Here is a 22,738-nt window from a genome sequence, read left to right on the forward strand (position 1 = left end):
TTTAGAAGACGCAGCGTGAAAGAGACGTGATTTTGGAGAAGAACCGGGTCGGGCCCGACGAGAAGCCAGTCGTCTAGATAAGGAAAGACCGTGATGCCATGTAGCCTGAGGTGGGCCGCTACGGCGGCGACAACCTTGGTGAAGACCCTCGGGGCCGTGACGAGACCGAAGGGCAAAACGGTAAACTGGTAGGTTTGGTCGAGAACTTTGAAGCATAGGAACCGTCTGTGCGCCTCTCGTATTGCCACGTGGAAGTAGGCGTCTCGTAAGTCTATGGAGGCAAAGTAGTCTCCCCGCTGCAGCATCGGGAGGATAGAGGCAATAGAGACCATCCTGAATTTGGAGGGGCGAATGAATATATTGAGTGCCCTTAAGTCCAGAATCGGGCGTAGCCCGCCTCCTCTTTTCGGGACTGTAAAGTATCTGGAAAAGAAACTTAAAGGGTCCAGTTCGGGAGGGGAGGGACGGATAGCGCCTTTGGCCAGTAGCGCTTCGACTTCGGCCAGTATCTCTGGGGAAGGGTTTGAGTGGAGAACGTGACCTGTCGGAGGGAGGTCCATGAACTCTAAGGCGTAGCCGTCTTGGACAATGCGGAGAACCCATGCATCTGAAGTAATAGAGACCCATTGATTGTAGAAAGGGGCTAGTCGGTCTGCAAAGACACCGAAGGGACGAGGCAGCGTGGGCTCTACAACGGTAGCGGGCGAGGAGCTTTGGCAGGGGTTGGCGTCAGGTACGCCGATTAGGCTGCGGAGGAGCAGGGGTGGATCGACCGCGTTGCTTTTGCGGATGAGGTCCCCGGCGAGGTTGGTGATGGGCTTGATTGTTCGAGCCCGAAGGCCGCCTGAAAGAGTGGTGTCTGAAAGATTGCGGCGGGAAACGGCGGGAACGGTGCGGGAACCAGCGAGTGCGCTGAGGTTGAGGTTGGTCGCCACATTTAGACGCAAGAATTTTAAAGTCATGATTAGACTTGAGTTTGTCATCGGTACCGGCGTGAAACAGTCCGAGCGCGTCAAAGGGAAGGTCCTCAATGACCTGTCTGGAAGATGAGGAGAGACCCGAAGACCTCAGCCAGGCGTGGCGGCGAATGGAAATCGCGTGGGCAATCATTTTACCCGCAGTATCACCTGTATGCTTCGCCATTTGTATTTGGTGGTGAGCGAGCGAGTCTGCCTCCTGTTGGAGGGTAGTGAGGACGGAGCGGTCTTCGTCCGACATCTTAGCGAAGAAGGGCTGCGCCTTCTCCCAGATAATTTGTTGGTAGGCACCCATGCAGGCTCCATAATTCGCCATGCGGCAAAGCAAAAGGGCTCCTGAATAAAGTTTTCGACCCACGGCGTCGAAGCGCTTCCCCTCTCTGTCGGCCGGAGTATTCGACTGACGACCTGAGGATTGAGAGGCCTTAACGACCAGGGAGTTAGGGTCGGGATGGTGTTTGAGCCACTCCAGGGTATCATCGTCGGTACGGTACCAAGTCTCGATCCTCTTCGAGGTCGGAGGAATGGAGGAAGGGTTTTTCCAGGAGGCCTGGATAACGTCCAACAGATAAGGCAGAAAGGGGAGTAGCGTGGCCGGCGGAGCTTGGGCCTGCACCCTTTTGAATACTGGGTCAGACACTGCTTTGGAGGTTTGCTTGATCTCCAAACCCAGGGCGTCGGCCATCCTGACCATTTGCTCAGCGAAAGCACGAACATTGTCAGTAGGAGAAGGCGGGTCCGCCTCATACGCGTCGTGGGGAGGAGAGAGGTCGAGACCGAGAGAGATCACCGAGGCCGAGAGGGCAGAGTCTGGGCGGTCGACATCAACATCTTCCTCCTCAGCCCCTTGGGGGGACTGAGGGGGAGAAGACAGCACAGTCTCGGGAGGAGGCAAGGCCTCGCGGGAAGAGAGGGCCGGAGGCCGAAGGTCCTTAGAGGCTGAGGCCTGGGCTGCCCGAGCCAGGCGAGCCGTTTGTCTGCCACGCTCCGGTGTCGAGGTGGGAGGGAAGAGCTGTTGGCGCGACGAGCGAGGCGGCGCAAGGGGCTCCGGCACCGGCACCCTGACCACCGTTTGGGTAGAGTGGTGGGGTGAGTCCTGCAGCTCCCCATCAGACAGGGGTTGCAATGGAGACTGAGAAACATCTCTAGGCCTCTGGGCTGGTACAATAGGAGAAGACCTTCTCGAGGAAGTTGTCGAGGAAGATGGCGGGTCTTTCTTTGAGGAGGCCGAGGAGGAGGAGCGCTGAGTTAGCCGTTTCTTCGCCGGCGGTTGCTTGGATGCAACCCTCAAGGACTTGCCAGGTGTGGGAGGAACCACAGCTGAGTCGGATTGCGCTCGACGAGACTCCTCGTGAGCCCTTTTAAAGGCTATTTTGATAGCAGAGGAGGACGGAGGGGAACCGATACGGGAGCGGATCGAGGTCACCGAAGCCAGAGAGCTCGACGTCGAGGAAGGTCCCACCTTTCCGGAGCGGGTCGACACGGTCGCCGTCGTCACAGTACACGGTGGTTTGACCGGTTTAGCGGCCCTGGAGGTCTTGGACGCTCTGGACGAGACCGAGGAAGCTTTGGCTGCCGGAGGCTTAGTTGGTGGCGCCGACATAGCTCTCAAAGCTGAGGACGCTGACGTGCCCGACGTCGACGGAGTCGGTTCTGGCGCGAGAGATTTTTCGTAGAGCGCCGCTCTAAGCCTAGCGGCTCTGTTCTTTCTGGCCTGAGCCGTGAGAGCTAGGCAAAAACGGCAGGTACTGACCACATGAGCCTCGCCAAGACAGAAGAGGCACTTGGCGTGGCCGTCCGAGTCAGGAATTTTAGCAGCACACTGCGTGCAACGCTTGAAACGAGTAGTAGACATGCGAAGAGTCCGAAGTGAACCTTGCGGCGGAAAAAAAGGAACTGGAGAGCGGGCGCCTGGGGCTGCCTTATATGCCCCTTGGGAAGGGGGGCGTGGTTACCGCCAAAAATTTGAACTTCAGCTTGGAAGAGTTTCCGTCGGAACCTGCGCAGGCGCAGCTTCTCCATTAGTGTGCATTCACAGAGTACACGAAGAAAAAGGACAAGTTGCTTACCTTTAACGGTTTCTTCGAGTGGTCATCTGTGAATTCACACAATTGGGTATTCTGCGCAGACACAGTACACTGTTCGGAACCTGCAGCAGCAAGCAGAACTGTGTTCCTCCCTGCTTGTTCACGTAGAATATAGTTGTGGTGTTGTCCATCAGGACTTGTATCATCAAGCCCAAGACATGTTTGTCAAAGCACCTCAGAGCCTTGAAAATTGCCAACAGCTCCAGGTAGTTGATATGGACACTGACACAGATGGTCTACCATAAGAGAAAGTGTTGAATGCAATCTGGGATCGAAGCAAGTATGGTGAGAAGGGCAAGTAAGCCATAGGAGAGGAAGCCTTCTGAGCATCCCAAAAAAGCAGGCCATCTACAATTTGGGTAGAGTGCTTGACCTTAAGCCTCAAAGCCAAAGTAATTCAAAGGATTTCATCAGTGAATTGTCTCCAGTCATCTGTAGGATTCTGGGCATCAATAATCAACACCCTCGATTCCAGAAAGAAGTACCTCGAGGAGGTATGGGAGCCAACCTCCAACCACAGGGATAGTGAAGCTTCTAGTCATAATTAAGAAATTCCCCATGGAAGAATCGAGCTGATTTTGGAGGAGAATTGTATCTACTGGGGGCATACAAGGATGCTCATCTGGGAAGGGGTGTCAGAGGCCTTGGAACATGAGAAGACCTTTCTCAGTGTTAAGAAGTTAAGTGAACCCGAGGCTTCACCCATTGGTGGTGTGGTGGAATCAGAGGGGCCCTGGCCCTTGTAGGACCGTCCACCGAAGTCAAACACAACCTCTGCTGAGCTGTGGGTCCAGCCAGGACAGGCTCCGTATCATAATCAACAGGAGATGTCAGAAGGGGCACCTTGTCAACCGCAGTAGAAGGATCCAATTCCGCTACATTAGAGTGTGGTTTAGTGGCTTCAGGCACACCTTCTAGAGGCAGAACCAGAGGAGAGAACTCAGTGGATGCCTTTTGTGGCATTGGCGGTTCAGCAGTCAAAGCTGGTTCGTCCTTGGATTCACAAGGCTCATGCCTTTTTGGCCTTTTTCTTTTTGGCTTTCTTGGCTTTGTAAGGCTTCCCCAGAGTTGGGGTTTTCTCAGGTGACGGAGTAGGCTCTTCAGACTTGTAGTTGGACCTAGCGATTCTAGAAGGTTCTGTACAGTGCTCTGCGCCTGCACAGAATGCCCAACTGTGTGATTCACAGAGACTACGAAGAAGTCATGTTGTGTAAGTGGAAGTTGTCTTTGGGTGGAGAGGAACTAGGACAATGTTCATCATTTTAGGGGGGCACATTTACACTATTGAAAGACATTGTACTATAATGTTAATCTCCCCCAGTTCCATTAAATTGAGCTCCATAAACTGTATAAGTAAAATCACAAAACCAACCTAAGTGGTGTGGTAATATTCTTTCATCATAAATTAACTAAATCACATCTTAAAAGCACTTACAGCTTGTGGAAATATTTAGAATGTATTTGTTTATAATGTTTTTGGGTCACCGCTCCACTTAAAGTTAGTTTATTCCCTAAGTTACTTAGGCTGGAATCCTAATGGAGACATTTTCTTAGAAAACCTAAACCTAATGGGATTTGCCTCTGAACAGACATATACAAGATTCACTGTTAATGTCACAGAAATGGAATATTACACCTCATCTTACACCTTACAAGTAGTACCCTGTGGCGTCTGAAACATCTGCAGGGCAGCTAAAGAGGAAGGTATATATGCTTAGTTACCCTTCATAATGTGCTGCAGACAACTCATTGTGTCTAATGGAGTGGTTTGCCCAATTTGGTTATTTTAAAAGACCAAGAAACTCTAAATGCATGTGAAACATCTTATCTCTTTTGGTCTCAATCACCAGGGATCCTAGGAACTCCTCATAATAGTTTATTTGTGCCTGTTCAGCACTCCCTCCCCTCACAGTAATACCAGAAGTGCACAGGACAGATACAAACTGTCCATTAGTAGACAACATACCTGATTTTTCATTTGATAATGTACTTTTCTGAATTCCTGAGGATCCAGAACCAACAGAGCCACTTGGTGAAGTTGGTGTAGAGACTGTGGCTATGGATCCAGTTGTAGATGAAGCTGTAGACAAAGATGTTGACAGTGGAGCTGTAGACTTGGCAAAAGCAGTGGTTGCAACTGGTGTAGCTATCCCACATGATGTTATTACTTTAACAGTAACTGCAGATGTTGCAGCTGATGCAGTACTATTTTCTGGTTTCTCAGTAGCATTTGCTATATAAATGCTAGGAGAATATATAGCTTTGTTACATTGTGTTGGGTTAGTAGTAGTTAAAGGAAGTGATGCCATAGCAACAGTTGCGGCATTAGCAGTAGTAATCGTAGTTGTTTCAAGAGAAAGTGATGTAGACCTGATACTAAATTTCTGTGGTCCTGTCAAAGGTTGGGGTGTTATAATTCCAGGAATTTTCTGTTGCAGAGCTCCAACAGCATTCATAAACAATTGAGAGGTGACACCGTCCAGTAATGGCCGGATAGCTAAAACGGGGGAATTTCAAAATAAGGAATGTTCAAAATGCCTTCCTGGAAATGACTTTCTCCTCAAACTTCATAAAAATATCTTACACTAGAAGGCAGGATGTACTTTGGCTTATATTTTTTAAAGCATTCCATGTTTCCTCTTCCTTTGGAGCTACCCAGAACTAACAGATTCCAACCAGAAATCAGATTTAAAATAATGTTTTTTTCCCTTAAAAATGACATAATAATTACAAATACCATACAGAAAAAAAGAAAAAAAATCAATAAATAACTTAACCAACATTGACACTTAAAACTTACAAAAGCAGCATGCATAGAACAGAAATAAATATATTGATCCAAGCTGTTTGGTTAGGGAATTCCTTGTAAGATACTGCCAGAGAAAAAACTGCCTTGCATGGTGCCACTGACCATACAGAAAAGGGTCTAGCATATACTGCTCAAGGGCTGAAATGCTCAAAAGATGGGCTTATGAATGTAGGAAAAGCCTGTGAGGAAGTGAAGCCAACTCTTCAGTCAAGACACTGATTGGGATATTTCCATTCAACACTTTTGCCACAGGCTTAACAGCATTATGGATGAAGTATAGCCCCTGTCACCTAAGTATTTCTAGCCTAAGAAAACCCAACATAATCTATGAGATCACTAAAAGTTAACAGGTAACTTGAAGATACACACACAAGATTGCAACGTACCTATTTGTCTCTGTGTTGAGACATGAGTGTTTGGTGATGTTACTGTAGAATTCAATGCAATGTTATCTAAACGTATTATTTTGGAAGTTTCCGATGTGGGCACCTCAGCTGACTTAGAAGCAGACACTTTTGTATTGGAGGCCTCTTTGGATATGACTGTACTGATTGTTGAGAGATCAAGCATTGATGGGCGCAACCTGCCTGTGAGATAAGCAGCCAGTCGACTAGCTGGATGCAGTGCTCCCATCTGTCCCAAGAGCAGTCTGGCCTGAGGATAGTTTTTACCATTAACCTAAAATAAAAAGAAGAAAATCTTTATTACTATCTTTTTGATAGGGATTGAAAGTGCTTATTAGAGACGTTTCTTAAGCTTTTTTATTTCGCAATCCCTAGACATGTTTAAGACACCCCAAGTATAAGACAGAGGGAGGAGGGAAGAGAAGAGACACACAGACAAGAGATAGTGTGTGAAAGAGAACAAGGACAAGAACACAGAGGCAGGCGTGCAAAAGTGAAGGGAAAGTAGAGACAGACACATGCAGAAGAAAAGCAGAGAGCATGTGAGAGAAAGGGGGGGCAGCAGAAAGAGGAGACGGGGGAGAGAGAAGAGAAAGCATAAAAGCAAAACCAACATGCAGACTTGGTGATCCCATTTAAGGCCCTGACCCATAAATTAATGTTATTCTATTAGAGTAATGTAACATACTTAATTTTATGCAAATAAATGTTTTATTTTTTTCCTTTGAACAGCTGAAACCCATATCACAAGTTCCCTTTGAAATTGTCTTTGATTTCAAAAGCAGTTTGCCAGGCAACATAGAACATTGTGTTGTCAAAGGCTTTCAAGGCTTTCATAGAACATTGTGTTGTCGAAGGCTCTCATTTCTTGAGAAGCATCTCAAGAAAAGAAGTCTTCAAATTTCCTGGGAATCAAAGAATTACTGATATTATTCTTGAAGCAGCAAAGCTTCATGTTTTTTATTCAATTATTTAGGCTAAAAGTTGAAAGATAAAAGATAAATTTATTTATTTACTACATTTATATCCCGACCTTCTCACCCCTAAGGGGACTCAGAGCGGCTTACAAATAATATTTACATACAGTGTATTATATCACTAGCACAGCACAACACTAGCACTATATACCAGCATATTGCACCACACCACTATACTGTAATATTACCAGTAATATTACCAGTAATAAATAATATATAATTAATATTATTATATTGTATTATTAGTATTATATTGCATTACATTATAATATATTATAAAGAATTATAGAATCATACTTGTGGGGAAAAAACACAAAGGCCATCCAAGTCCAACCACCGGACATACAGGAAAACACAATCAAATCACTCCCAACAGAAAGTCTCAGTTTTAAAAGTTTCATCTAGCCTCAGTTTTAAAAGTTCCAATGAAGGAAATTTCACTACACTTTGAGGCAACATACTCCACTATCCAAAAGTTCTTATTGTCAAGTTCGAACGGTGGCCAAACAGTGGATGGAAGAGGTTCTTATTGTCAAGATGATTTTCCTAATGTTTAAGTGGAATCTCTTTTCCTTCAATTGGAATCCACTGCTCCATGTCCTAGCCTCCAGAGCAACAGAGCAACCTTGTCAAATATTTAAACATGGCTATCATGTCCCTTTCTCTTCTTCAATATCCCAACTCCCTAAGCCATTCCTCATAAGCTTGTCTTCCAGACTTTTGATCATTTTGCTTGCCTTTCTCTGGACACATTCTCATAGTTGGGAAGGGATATAATTCAGTACAAATAAGTCAATGGCGCCGATGACAAAGGCTCTGTAGAGGTTGATGGAGCCAGGACCTGTTGGTACAGGAGCATCTGTTCTTGTGGGCCTGGGTTATGAAGACCTGGCAACGGTGGCACAAGCCAGCCACATGCTTCTAAGGCAAAGAAGGCACTTGGAATGGCTGTCAGAATCCGGGATCTTTGACACACACTGGAACAGTGTAGAGAGGTGTGCGATTCACAGGAGTGAAGTTTATTTATTTACTATATTTCTACCCCGCTCTATCTCACCCTGAGGGGGCCTCAAAGCAGCTTACAGTTTTGGCAATGACTCAATGCCACATTGCAATACAAAGTATAAATATAACACATTGAACATTAAAATTAAAATAAAACATATAAATACAATTTAAAATTATTAAAACAGAGAGAGCAGTGGCGGAAAAAAGGAACTGAGGGCCAGGACGCCTTTTATGTCATGGGGAGGAGTGGGCAGGGTTACTGCCAAAACTTGAAAATCAGAGCTTGGGAAGTTTTTCGTTAGAGCCAGGGCAAGGCCTCGCCTCTCCTGATGCCAGAATGAAAAGGCAGGCAGAGGGGTGAGGGGGGTTTGGGGTCGCCTTGCCTGCCGCCTGCCCCCTCCCCCAGGCCAGTAAAAAGGGAGAAGCAGGCAGTGGCCAAGGGGGTTTGGGAGCCGCTTCGCACACTGCTTGCTTCTTTCCTCAGGCTGGGCTTCTCCCAGCATCAGAACAGGGCCTCGCCTCGTCCTGACACCGGGAGAAAGGAGAGGAAGGTGGGGGCCGAGGAGGAGCTCCTCACTTGCCTCTTTCCCTGGGACCTGTTTCTGCCGGCATCAGGACAGGGCCACTCACCCCATCCTTATGATGTGAGAAGGCCCCGAGGAAGGCACGTAGTGGGTTGAGAGCACTCCAGAGGGCTCCCAACCACTGCATGCCTTCCTTCCTCATCTTTTAGGCATTAGGATGTGGCGGGCCACCATGCCTGGCCTTAGAAGCATAAATAAAGTCACATTTAAACTTAGCACTGGAATGAAACAAATATTGGCAACAACTCGATTTTGAGAGCATTCTATAACTAAGGTGCTACAGTGGAGAAGGGTTCTCTCATTCCTCACATAAGTGTATTGCTCCCACTGAAGAGAAAAGAAGATGGGCCCCTCCTCAGGCAAGGATATATTAGGAAGAAAAATGTCACATCATCATCATCATCATCATCATCATCATCATCATTTTAAAGCACTGAGCCCTTGTGAAAGGCTACCCTGCTAGTCTCCATCTCTGCTACGGCATTGTCTGGGGGCTCAGGGAAGAGATCACATTTCTAGAAACATTAACATGAAACAACATTCGCAGCCCAAAGGAGGGGCTGATTCCTTGTCTCCTCAACTTGAGGAGAGTACAACTTGTATTTTATATTTTAAAGATCAGCTGCAGTGATAAATTATGAACAATGTGGGTGGACCTTTTATACCAACAGCAAAGCAACTTACCTGAACTAGAGTTGAGCGGCTCCAACCTGATTTGCGTGGGTAAACAAGCAGCTTTCCTGCAGGAGAAAGGCTCGCATAAAAAGGTAAACCTTTTTTTCTCTTTTCCCGTAACATGGCAGGTGTTAACGGTATTTTTGTTTCTGTCTTTTTGCATGTTGACAAACTATTATCAGGAGGCTCTGAAACAGCAATTTGGGCCTTTTCACTCTTGTTTTTGGAGGACAGCATGGAGATTTTCACCCGGGAAGAATAAATGGGAATATTCTTCTCATCACAGGTTTTGCTTTCAGATTCTAAATCAATAACAAAATTCCCTACTTCGAGGGATTTCGGCATCTTATTCTTCATATGCTCTGATAAGATATTCAAGATCTCATTGCGATCCTCTTCCCACTTACAGTCAGAAATAATCTCAACTAGCTTGGTTATTCCATCTGGAGTGGTATGGTGTACATAAGAAGTAGATGCATTCTCAGCACTACAGGAAAGCCCAGAGTTCTTCACTGGGGAAGAATGAAAACAAGTTCAAAAATACATAAGTCAAGTTAAAAACAAATAAACACGGAAATACTGTAACCCTAGAAGTGACCAAATTTACAAAACACTTAAAGCAATATTTGTCATTTCTTACAGGGCTGTGAAAAAGACTTTAGTAGGAAAAAAGAGCTTCACGTTCTTGTTTCTTCATAGCTTCTGAAAAACAAGGCAGGAAAAGTATATCCCACTGCCTGCATCTGTACCCAAGGCTGTTTTGTAGTCCCTAATGTCCATATTTTTATTTTTTGAAAATAGAAGTAATATTAAAATATGCCTATGTTGTGTGCTCTTAAAATTAGTGCAATATAGTTAACATCACAGGCAACTTAGTTTCTTGTTGAAATATGAGATTATCCACATATGATTTCATATTAAATCAATTCAAGTACAGTACACTTAAGATTTATTTCTATATAATAGCTAAAAAATAAGTATGTGTAAGAGATTATTAATAACTAGCTGTGCCCAGCCACGCCTTGCTGTGGCTTATGGGAATCATTTGTTGGCCAGGTAGAATAGCAGTGAATAGCCTTGCAGTCTCAAAGTCTGGCCATTTTCTTCTTATGGGAATCTTTGTTTGGTGAGCTGGAATACAATGGAATAGGCTTGCTGCTCGGAAGGCTGGGTACTTGCATTCTAGGGGAATGGCTTTTGGGCTGCTAGAATTGCAATGAATAGCCTCACTACTTCAAAGCCTGGCTGCTTCCTACCTAGGGGAATCTTTGGTTGGTCAGCTTCAACAACACAGAGTAGTATCACTGCTTCAAAGCCTGGCCGCCTTCTACCAAGGTTAATCCTTTGTTGGTCTGGTTAAATTTATTTATTTTGTTTTATTTACAACATTTATACCCCGCCCTTCTCACCCGAGGGGACTCAGGGCGGCTTACAAAAATTGGCAAAATTTAATGCCCAAAATGCAATCATAAAAACAAAACAATATAAACAGATCCATTAATAACATTGTTAAAACACATTATAAAAATCTTAAAAACATATATATAATTAATTCCATTAATTAATTGCACTGAATAGCCTTGCAGCCTTGCAAGGGGAATCCTTGTTTGGCAGGCTGGAGTAGCACCCTCAATCAAAGAGCCGCCCGCTTTGAAGTCCACTAATGCCACACACTGCTTATTATTATAGATCAATAAATCTACATGAATTAAGAGCAGAATGAAACATACTAGGTTCTTAGTATTACATAAAGTATGTTCTGCTGCACAAAATAGTTAAGTCTACATTCTTAATAAGATTAACTATAGTTTAGTTACTACCTGATGTGGTGTGGAAAACAGGTGTGGAAAACACATGAATAACAGAAAGAGATGAACTTAGGGAAAACATAATCCTACAAGCAGATAACAATTCCTTCATTGCTCTTGTGATATCAGAAGTATTACTGTAAGTCCAATTGTACAATATATAACATTCTAAAAAAGATAAACCAGGTACCAAATTAATCTTTCTTAATTTTTTTCAAATTTCAATCCATTTTCTCAACTCACTCCATCAGACCTTAGAACCCACCATGTCTTTTACAAACCAGGCTGGGACTGCCAATGGCAGCTGAGGATATGGGAAAGAAAGCAAATGTGTGGAGATCCCTGAGCCTATCTGGATGTCAACAGCTTGCTAATAGGTACACATTTAGGACATTAATCCAACAAAAAGACTATTTCCCAAGCTTTTCGGTTGTTATACTTATTAAGTTCTTCTGTTGCCTTTATTCTAAGATATATTTTTGAATTACTATGGTTTTAAAAAACACAGACATATAAAATAATGTAAATAATAAAACAGAACAACACGAAGAAAGTATAACAACAAAACAGTAGCTCTCATTGAATTCCTCCCCGACCACCAATCATTATGAACAATATGGACCAAGAGCATATTTAAACCAACGTGTGCATATTTAAACCAACGTAGTTCTTCATTGAGGCAACTGCAAAACCCCAGGGGCTTCAGCTACACCATTTTTACTCCTCCAGCTCCAAGTGAGCTGCAGCTGACATTTTTTGACAAAACAAGTTATTGTTAAAAAATAAAACATGTTGTGGTGTTTTACAAAATTGGGCATCATACTGCCTTACCAACTGGGAAGAAACATAGGAGCACTCTGAGGACTGTATACATGTTTCAGGCTGAGCAATTCTCACCCAAGTATTATGGTTTCTCTCTACACTTGCTTTGTCTTTTCCTTGGAGGAAGAATTGGTAGCTGTAGTGCCAGAGCTCAATTGTCAGAGAAGGCTTAATCTCTTTCATGATCACTTCCCTCCTCATAAATCGCACAGGCTCCACTTGAAATACCTACCTAAGGACTTTGAAACTAAGTTCAAGATAGGAGATCTACCTCCAGGCTCTTTATCCTTTTCTATTTTGGTGGGCTGAACCTCAGGAGGATGCTCCTAGAAACAAAACAAATACATTTAAAGGAAAAATTAAAAATATATGCCATTTGGCCATCAGATTGAACTAGCATATATCTGGCTAGAACCTTTTACCCCAAAAAGTATTCCTTTGTACTTGCTTACACTAATGACCTTTTGGAGCAAACTGTTTTGTTCTAATTACCCTAAATACTTTGGAGCAGCCTTGACCCCTGCCCCTCACTACTCACACCTAAATCCACAGATAATGTACAATTGCCAAAAAAAAAACCCCAATCACAACACAGATTCCAAAGACCCACTCCTTATATCCTTACACTGCGAGAACATTTATTTCACTGCTTCCTATTGTTTAACCAGTCCATAATGTTACTTTTTCTGCTCAAGAGTCCTTGATGAAGGACCAAGCACCTCCCGGAATTCCATGTAAACAATGCCTACTGGATTACTCCTATCCACATCTATATATATAAAAGAGTGATGGAATCGCGGCACCGAGCAAAGCAACTAAACGACGGGCCCCCCAACCTCGACATTGGACAATGCAACCCATCATCCACGCCTTAAGGTTGAAACAACACAAAATCACTTCACGCACCTCCACATGGAGAGAACCCACAACGCACCACCAGGAGCCATGCCCGGGAGGGAAACAGAAAGTATAATGGCCGGCTGGCAACAGGGAAGGCAGGCAATGGGAAAAAGCTGTCCCCTGGGTCCTAGCGCCCGCCCATCATCCGAATCATTTATCTCCACTCCAACCTTCTACAATATCCAACCCATTTTAATACTCTATATTTTAAATATATGCTATGAACCATGACAATCAACACAATCTCTCTCCTAATATTTTAACAAGCTTAAAATCACAACACCAAATAAAAAACAACACTCTTAAAATACGGGAATGCCAGACACTAAACAATCAGGGCCAGCGAACACCTCCCACGATCTGCCATGCAGGACACAATCCAAGCACTCCCAACAGATGGCCACCCAGCCTCTCAATAATAATAATAATAATAACAACAACAACATACAATCCTAAGGTTTGCAGAGGCTGACTATTTCTGTGGCCCTTACATTTCACATCTCTTTTTATGTTTGGAACCTTTAGAGTGTTTGCTTATCTTTTTCACATAGAAAGAAGATAGCTGTATACTAAGAGAGGCCTGACTATTTCTGTGGCCTTGACATGTCACATCTCTTTTTATGTTTGGAACCTTTAGAGTGTTTGCTTATCTTTTTCACATAGAAAAAGGATAGCTGTATACTCAGAGAGGCCTGACTCTACTGTACATACTAAACATAAAGACAACCATACAACAGACATTCAATACTAGTTGCCAGAGGGAGGGGTATTACCTTTTCAATTTGTTCATCAGAACTTGGAGGACACTTTTGGTGCTGCTTTTTCTCCTGTACCTTGCGTGTATATACTCGAATGCGAGCACAAGTCATCATGCTTTCAAAATACAAATATACAGGATCCTTATCCTCCTCTCGAATCTATAAACAAAGATAAATGGGATTTTGGTTAAATGAGCATCCCTTGAAAGTTTTCTGTAATGTCTTCCACTTTTGTTATTAAATGGGTAGATAAGTACCAGTGCCTTCTCCCTCAAAATGATCCTTGGTGGATGGTTCAATTTCTTTTTGCTTGCTGGGCAAAGTTTTTTCACAATGCCTATAACAAGAACTGGCAATCTCCACCTCTCCAAATGACACTGAATTGCAACAAAGACCAGTAATGATGAAAATTGTCATCTAATTGTGGGCAGTCATAGCCACTCACTCCAGCCTATAAAACTTCATAGTACCAATCACAAGATGACTGCTTACAGAAGAAAGAAGATTATGTGCCTATGTAAAAGTGCCAAAATGAGTATGTATAAAGGACAGTAAAGAATCAACACTAGCGCGACACACAGAAAATTGAACACAAAAGAAACTGAAATAAACACAAAGAACAGAAAATTGGACTAAAATATTGCTCTGTCAGAGCTAAGCTGTGAAGTTTTTTTAATGCCTTTGAAGCCAGAGCTTAGCTAAGGGAATGTAAGTGGAAGATGAGGGCAAGGCAGCTATCAATAATTCTAGTTTACAAGTCATAGAATCATAAAGGCTTCTAAAACTAAGTTCCACAGTCACAGAAACCAGGACAACGCAGACAATGCAAAAAGGAACAGGATGCTTCTCTGCAATTATGATACTTCAGACAGTCACCTCAAAACTTACACAGAAATAATTTTCACGCGCCTGAACATCCTCAAGCTGAACTAATTTCTTTTGGGGAGTGTTCTGCCCCATTTTCTCCACTTTACCTCAATCAACTGTCCCAGAAAAAATGCAGTAGACAGTCAGCCATCTACATCCAGTTTTTATTATTTGCAAGCTGATCCCGCCACATCTGTCTCCCAAAGTTGGAGTTGCCATGTGAAAATTCACAAAGTAGCTCAGTATTCTGGCAAAATTGCACGTCACCAAGGACGACTCCATGATCAATGTCAAATTGATGAAGTGAACTCTCCTGCCTTGTCACTATATCATGAAGAAAAATGCAGTTTGGAACTATTCAGTGTGCTTTCACACCACCTTAAATAGTCTTTACTTTTTCTCTTCATTTCAAATTGAAATGAAACCCAAACATATAAAGAGATCCTACATTTACATTTTAAAATTAGGCATTTAGTTTTTCTTTACTCAGGTTGCCTAAATTAAAAAGAAATGCAAAATTTCTGAAAGATTTCCTTTGCATACCACAGGATTGGGTCTAGGTGTGTACACGCGTGATGGCTTGACTCCTCCAGTTACAAGCTTGACTTCACTGGCTGGAGGCTTGTCATCAGATGGTAAGACCTCTAGACTCGGTGGTGTCACAGGTTTTGTTGCCTCTACATCTGATGATGTTGGGATATAAACTGGTTCAGGGTCCAATTCTCCATCTACTTTTACCCACAATGGAAAATTCTTAACAGTCTTCTCTGGTTCTCTATCACAGAAAGCTGGAAGAAAGATTTAAAAGTTAATTTCCTATGAAGAACTTGTACTCAGAGCCAAACCAACTCCTTGGAAAACCAAGGACATAAGCAAAGAAGCCCTTTTTATTGTTTTTAATGTCTCTGGCAAGCCTGATCTCGTTTTGCGCCTTTAATCGGAATTCTTTTTAATATTAACGATATAACTAAATAATTAAAAAAAACTTTGAGACAAGCAATTTTATTAAATTAAGAAAGGACATAAATACAAAATTATTAGAATATGCTAAACTCAAATTATCATAGGTTGGAAGGTTAGCATTGATTAAAATGAAAATATTACGTAAACTATTTTTTTAATTTAGAATGTTAGCTATAAAATTTTCGGACCAAGAATTGGCAAAGCATGATAAACACGTATTGTAATGGAAATTTTAAAAGCCAGAATAAATAAAAGCAAATGGTATAAGCCACAAAAAGGAGAAGGTTTAGGTCTCCCAAATATTAAACTATATTATCATGCAAACCAAATAAGGTGTACCAATAGAAAGTTTAGTAAAGCAAAGAAAGCTGGATTGAAGACAATAAAAAAATTATAATGGAAACTAGAATTTTTTTCCTGGATGATCTAAAAAGAATTGGTATAATGAGCTGAGCATTTTAGAAATTTGGAAACAATATAAAATAAAATTGATGCCAGAGAGTTCTCTTTTAACACCAGTATTAATGATAGAAAATTTCCCAATAAATATTTAAAAAGTTAAATGTAAAACCTGTGCCTGTATAGGAATTTCTTAGAAAAACTTCCCTTAACTATACACTGAGTTGATTTACAGAAACCTACATGCACTGTATGATAAAAAATGTTGCGGTTACAGCTGATGTGAGATATTTATTTAGAATTATTGTTGAAATCAATTGTATATTGGTACAAAAATATACTAGAACACATTCTTCCCAACATTATATAATTTTTGAAAATCCCTGAAAAGATGACTAAACAGTACTTACTATATTGAATCTTTTCTTTCCTCTTATCTTTTCCATTCAATTTTTCTTCTTCCTTCTCTTTTTCAATGTCCTGCTCTTGCTGGTCAACCTTTTTTCCACCATGCAACATATGTTTTCCCTGAAGAGGCTTCTCCAGTATCTTTTTCTTCTTGGAGCCTTCTTTAACTAAGACCACCTTTCTCTTTAGGCAAGTGCAACCAAACATACAGTCTGGCTTGCGGCAGTGTACAGGCTGACGCTTCTCAAGAGATAAACTAGAACAGATACATCCAAGCCGGCAAAAGTCATTGTTGCATGGTGGGGCTCGTCTTTTCATTATTTTATAGATAGGCTTGTTTTTTAGTGATGCCTGGAAAAGTGCAGATGGGCATTCAGACAAGTACCTGTACACACACACAAAAGAGCTACTGCCCATTGTTGAGTCAAGACATGATACAGAATTTTTCATAGGCAGCTGACATTCAAAATCCAGAAAACAAACTATATTTAGTTTTTAAGGCTCTAAGGTTTTATAAGATTCATTATTGTTTTTGCTGCAACAGATTACTACAGTTATTTTCTAAAAATGTAAATGTTCATTTACTATGATTAAGATTTCCAGAAATAATACATAAATGTAAGTGCTGTATAAATACAAGCCACAGATTTTATGTAATTGTTTAAAGCAGTAGTTCTCTACCTGTGGATCCCCAGGTGTTTTGACCTACAACACCTAGAAATCCCAGCCAGTTTACCAGCTGTTATGATTTCTGGAAGTTGAAGGCCAAAACATCTGGGGACCCACAAGTTGAGAACCACTGGTTTAAAGTAACCTATAAATTTCAATAAAGCTTTTTATGAAAAACAAAGGATCATCACAGTAGCATATAAACATAAAATGCAATAAAAACCAACCACCACATCTAAATATTGAATGTTGTGAAATGTATCTAGAAAAAATGTTACTGAGCCTAGTCAAAACAAAAACGATGAAACCAGTGTGTAGAATTACTTGCCCAAGCAGAGGAATCTTTGTATGTGCCTTCAAATTGCATGTCAAGTTACAGAAAACCCATGCATTTCAATGTGTTATCTTTTTCAAACGATACTTTCAAGGTGGTTTGCCATTGCCTTTATCTAAAATACAGTCTACCTGGTAATTCTGGGGAAGTGCCCTTCCAAATACTAAGCAGGCCTGACCCTTCTTAGCTTCCAAGATTAGGTAATACCTAGTATCTTTATGAAATTTAAGTCATTATAGAATACTTTACTAGCTTCAAAAAGTTAATGTGGAAATGATAGGGCATTTCAGTACAAAGTGCTAGTCAGCATAAATAATTATGTAATCTCTGTCCATTACTCCAGATACTGATGAAACACACAGCAAATCCAAAATTACATTGTGCATGCAAAACAATATGAAAGCATATGACTCTGTAAGCAACATGGTCGAAAACAATTTACGGTTTTAAATATGTTGACCAAAATTATAAATAATGCTCAGATAGAAACAAGGAACCAATATAGTTCAAATACAAACTGACTGAAATGTCTTGAATGGTGGGCCTTTGCTAGAAAACCTGCTGAAGGTAGTGTTTACAAAGAGCATGACTGTAATCGGGTCTGATTTCTCTGAACAGCCAGGAAAGACTGCAGCTACAGAACTTAACAGAAGTCTTAAAAGTTCTAAAAGTTTTAGACAAATTTATACGTTAGATATATATTGTAAAGGTTCACTCCTGAACCCTTACAATACAAAAGGTTCACAATACTTCATAGTGTTATCTCTTGTGACTATGCAGGCAAGGCAAGAATCACAAGTAAAAAAAAGAGACAGTATAAATAGACACTGAGTTCTTCTCCTCAGCTGTGACCATAGCAAAATCATTTTTGCTTATTTGCAGTGGGTATCTTGAGGACAATAGATGGAAAAGCGAGACAAATCACACAAAAGGCAGACGGGTAGTCTGGGTCTTTTTCATAGAACCAAAGAAAGACAGGCTGCTTTCCTATAGCTGCAGTTCCTTGAGTGGCCATCTGTGAACTCACAAATGGGTTATCCTGTGTTTGCACAGGGCATCTTTTGAACCTTCTAGAAAGTCATATAAGCCTTTTGATAGTAGTTCCACACACTTCCACACACTATATATAAGCCCTTTCTGCCTAAATCACCACTTCAAAGAGATGCACCAATCTAACATCAGCAGGATACAATGAGGAAGACGAGTTCACCCAGAAGCCGGAGATATTTTTGAGGCAGAACGCTAGACTTAGAGGACTTCTAAGGAGCAGAGACGAAAACAGACAAAAGGCAAGAGCTGTGAGTCAACTCAAATTAGAAACATCAACCTGAGCAAAAGCGTGAGTCCAGAACACTTTTGACTCTCAAAACTCAAGTGATGAGGTCATGCTCTTGAAACCACCAGCTTTTAACAACTTACAGAAGGAATCTTTTGTATAGCATCTGCATGCTGATTTAACAGGGGGGCTGGTGCGACAGATGCAGAAAGTTCAACAGCAGGCATTATTTCCACATGTTTGGATCAGGTCTTGTTCTGCTTCTGCTACACATAATCACACCAGTCTGGATCACAAGATAACTACAAACATCTTTTTCAGGAATATAATCAAATCCAAAAAATGTAAACCAAAGATCTACGACTATGATAGCCATGATGCCTATGAGAATATTAATCACTGTATCAACCACATCAAGACCAATGTGATTTGCCAAAATGATTTCTCAAGATGGAGATCAAGGAGACAATGAAAGACTAAGACCTGGATAGAGATAAAAACTAAATGTTGGGATGATGGCCATTGACCCGTGGGGTCCCTCAGGGCTGTTTCTTGTGTCCCCCCCCCCAAAACATATACATGAAACCACTGGGAAAGGTCATCCGGAGTTTTGGAATGCAGTGCCATCTATATGCAGATGACACTCAGATCTACTACTCCTTACCACTTAAAGCCAAGGAAGCTGTCCTGGTCCCAAATCGGAATCTGTCATCTGTACTGGATTGGATGAGGAGAAACAAACTGAAACTCCAGGAAAGACAGAAGTGCCCTGGGTCAGTCGGAAGACAGACCAGAGTATAGGGATTCATCCTATGCTGGTTGGGGCCACTTTCCCCCTGAAGACACAGGCCCACAATTTCGAGGTCCTCTTGGATTCTGTGTTGAACGTGAAGGCCCAGGTTTCTGCAGTGGCCAGGAGTTCCTTTGCACATTTAAACCAACTATGCCCGTTCCTAGAGATGCCTGATTGGATTACTGTAATGGACTCTATGTGGGCTTGCCTCTGAAAAGTATTCAGAAACTTCGACTGGTCCAAAGAGCTGTGGCCAGGCTGCTAAGTGAAGATGACTACAGGGAGCGCACAATCCTGGTTGTGACGATTTCAATGGCTGCCAGTCTGTTTCCAGGCAAAATTCAAAGTGCTGGTTATGACCTATAAACTCAACATGGCCCAGGTCCAGGCTGAGACCTATATCTATCTGCAGGCCTATGCAGTCAATTTTAACTAGTGAATTTTAATCTGCATTTTAACAGTGAATTTTAACCTGTATTTTCACTGTGTATATCTTGTTACAAGAAGTGGAAAAGGGGAGAAATCACCAAAGAAGAATTCAAACGTATATCCAACACCTGTAGGGAAAAGGTTCGCAAGGCTAAAGCGCAAAATGAGCTCAGGCTTGCCAGGGACATAAAAAACAACAAAAAAGGCTTTTTTGCTTACGTTGGTAGAAAAAGGAAGAACAAGGAGGCGATAGGGCCTCTGCAAGGAAAAGATGGAGTGATGGCGACAGGGGATAGGGAAAAGGCAGAACTGCTTAATGCCTTCTTTGCCTCGGTCTTCTCACAAAAAGAAAGCCATCTTCAACCTCAGCAACATGGAATGGACGAAGGATTGGGGGAAATCCAACCCCAAATAGGGAAACAAGTTGTCCAGGAACACCTGGCCGCTCTAAACGAATTCAAGTCCCCAGGGCCAGATCAGCTACATCCAAGAGTATTGAAGGAACTAGCGGAAGTTATTTCAGAACCACTGGCAATTATCTTTGAGAGTTCTTGGAGAACGGGAGAAGTCCCAGCAGATTGGAGGGCTAATGTGGTCCCTATCTTCAAGAAGGGGAAAAAGGACGACCCAAACAATTACCATCCGGTTAGCCTCATGTCGATACCAGGCAAAATTCTGGAAAAGATAATTAAGGAAGTGGTCTGCAAACACTTAGAAACAAATGCGGTCATTGCTAATAGTCAACACGGATTTACCAAAAACAAGTCATGCCAGACTAATCTGATCTCTTTTTTCGATAGAGTTACGAGTTGGGTCGATACAGGGAATGCTGTGGATGTAGCGTATATGGATTTCAGTAAGGCCTTCAACAAGGTCTCCCATGACCGTCTGGCAAACAAGTTAGTTACATGTGGGCTAGGCAAAACTACGGTTAGATGGATCTGTAATTGGTTAAGCGAACGAACCCAAAGGGTGCTCACCAATGCGTCGTCTTCATCATGGAAAGAAGTGACAAGTGGAGTGCCGCAGGGCTCCGTCCTGGGCCCGGTTCTGTTCAACATTTTTATTAACGACTTAGACGAAGGGTTAGAAGGCACGATCATCAAGTTTGCAGATGACACAAAACTGGGAGGGATAGCTAACACTCCAGAAGACAGGAGCAGAATTCAAAACGATCTTGACAGACTAGAGAGATGGGCTGAAACTAACAAAATGAAGTTCAACAGGGACAAATGCAAGATACTTCACTTCGGCAGAAAAAATGGAAATCAAAGATACAGAATGGGGGACGCCTGGCTTGACAGCAGTGTGTGCGAAAAAGACCTTGGAGTCCTTGTGGACAACAAGTTAAACATGAGCCAACAATGTGATGTGGCAGCTAAAAAAGCCAACGGGATTCTGGCCTGCATCAATAGGGGTATAGCATCTAGATCCAGGGAAGTCATGCTCCCCCTCTATTCTGACTTGGTCAGACCACACCTGGAATACTGTGTCCAATTCTGGGCACCACAGTTGAAGGGAGATGTTGACAAGCTGGAAAGCGTCCAGAGGAGGGCGACTAAAATGATCAAAGGTCTGGAGAACAAGCCCTATGAGGAGCGGCTTAAAGAACTAGGCATGTTTAGCCTGCAAAAGAGAAGGCTGAGAGAAGACATGATCGCCATGTACAAATATGTGAAGGGAAGTCATAGGGAGGAGGGAGCAAGCTTGTTTTCTGCTGCCCTGCAGACTAGGACACGGAACAATGGCTTCAAACTACAGGAAAGGAGATTCCACTTGAACATTAGGAAGAACATCCTCACTGTGAGGGCTGTTTGACAGTGGAACTCTCTCCCCCAGACTGTGGTGGAGGCTCCTTCTTTGGAGGCTTTTAAGCAGAGGCTGGATGGCCATCTGTCGGGGGTGCTTTGAATGCGATTTCCTGCTTCTTAGCAGGGGGTTGGACTGGATGGCCCATGAGGTCTCTTCCAACTCTACTATTCTATGATTCTATGTCTATTTTAATAGTCTTGAGTTTTATTTCTCTGCTTTAACCTTGTTGAATCCTACCTCAAGCAGCAAGGAGAGGTGGGTTATTATTATTCAGCAGATAGTATCTCCTGGTACAAACCTGCCTGAGCCCCGAGATCTTCAGAAGAGGCCCTTCTCTTGGTCCCACCTCTATCTCAAGTTTGGTTGGTGGGAAAGACAGAGTGGACCTCTCAGTGGCTGGCTCTTGATTCTGGAATTCCCTGCCTAGGGAAGCCAGAATGGACAGCAGGTTCTGGCAGAAGGTTAAGACCTTTCTTTTCAGCAGGCATTTAAAGAAGGACATTTTAAAGGCCAAATCAGGGGTGTTATGTGGTGTTTTTATGTATTTTAAACTGTTTCAATGTTTTTAACCGTTTGTTTTTTAATACTGCTAATATTTTATCCTGTTTTAAAGTTTGTATGGATTAAGTTTTAATTCACATATTGTTAGCGGATTTGTTTCCTTTGGCAGATAAAAGAGGGGTATAAATACATACAATAAATACGTCAGTCAGTCAAAGAAGTCTTGTAGCTGGCACAGTTGAAGTAGAAGTCTGAGCAGGAGGACCCTCTAACCATGGGTGAAGAATCCAGATCAGACAGATTTTCATGTTACATATGATGAGTAAGTGAAGCAGCCTCTACATAATTGGTGGAATGGCAAGACAAATCTGATACCGGAATGGGGGATACTCTTGGGAAGATTCCTGCCAGATGTGCAATAAATTCCAACTGAGACAGAGGAATAGGCTTCTGTACAAGAGTGAACTGAGAGGCAACT

General features: G+C 42.5%; 1 protein-coding gene across 3 annotated transcripts in view; it reads right to left on the minus strand.

The window, feature by feature from the left end:
• The window catches only part of mga (MAX dimerization protein MGA), a 69,647-nt gene that overhangs the window by 25,022 nt on the left and 21,887 nt on the right, over positions 1-22,738 (minus strand). For 2 of the 3 annotated variants that reach the window (XM_008104310.3, XM_008104302.3), the window contains exons 9-15: positions 16,449-16,797; positions 15,220-15,464; positions 13,825-13,968; positions 12,384-12,477; positions 9,531-10,033; positions 6,260-6,551; positions 5,031-5,561 (exon numbers count right to left, since the gene is read on the minus strand). In XM_008104310.3, the coding sequence (XP_008102517.2) occupies positions 5,031-5,561; positions 6,260-6,551; positions 9,531-10,033; positions 12,384-12,477; positions 13,825-13,968; positions 15,220-15,464; positions 16,449-16,797 (2,158 nt within the window). The remainder of the gene's footprint in view (positions 1-5,030; positions 5,562-6,259; positions 6,552-9,530; positions 10,034-12,383; positions 12,478-13,824; positions 13,969-15,219; positions 15,465-16,448; positions 16,798-22,738) is intronic. The other variant, XM_008104319.3, reaches the window with a different exon arrangement.

This window comes from Anolis carolinensis, chromosome 1 (genome assembly GCF_035594765.1).
Source record: "Anolis carolinensis isolate JA03-04 chromosome 1, rAnoCar3.1.pri, whole genome shotgun sequence".
Lineage (NCBI taxonomy): Eukaryota > Metazoa > Chordata > Lepidosauria > Squamata > Dactyloidae > Anolis > Anolis carolinensis.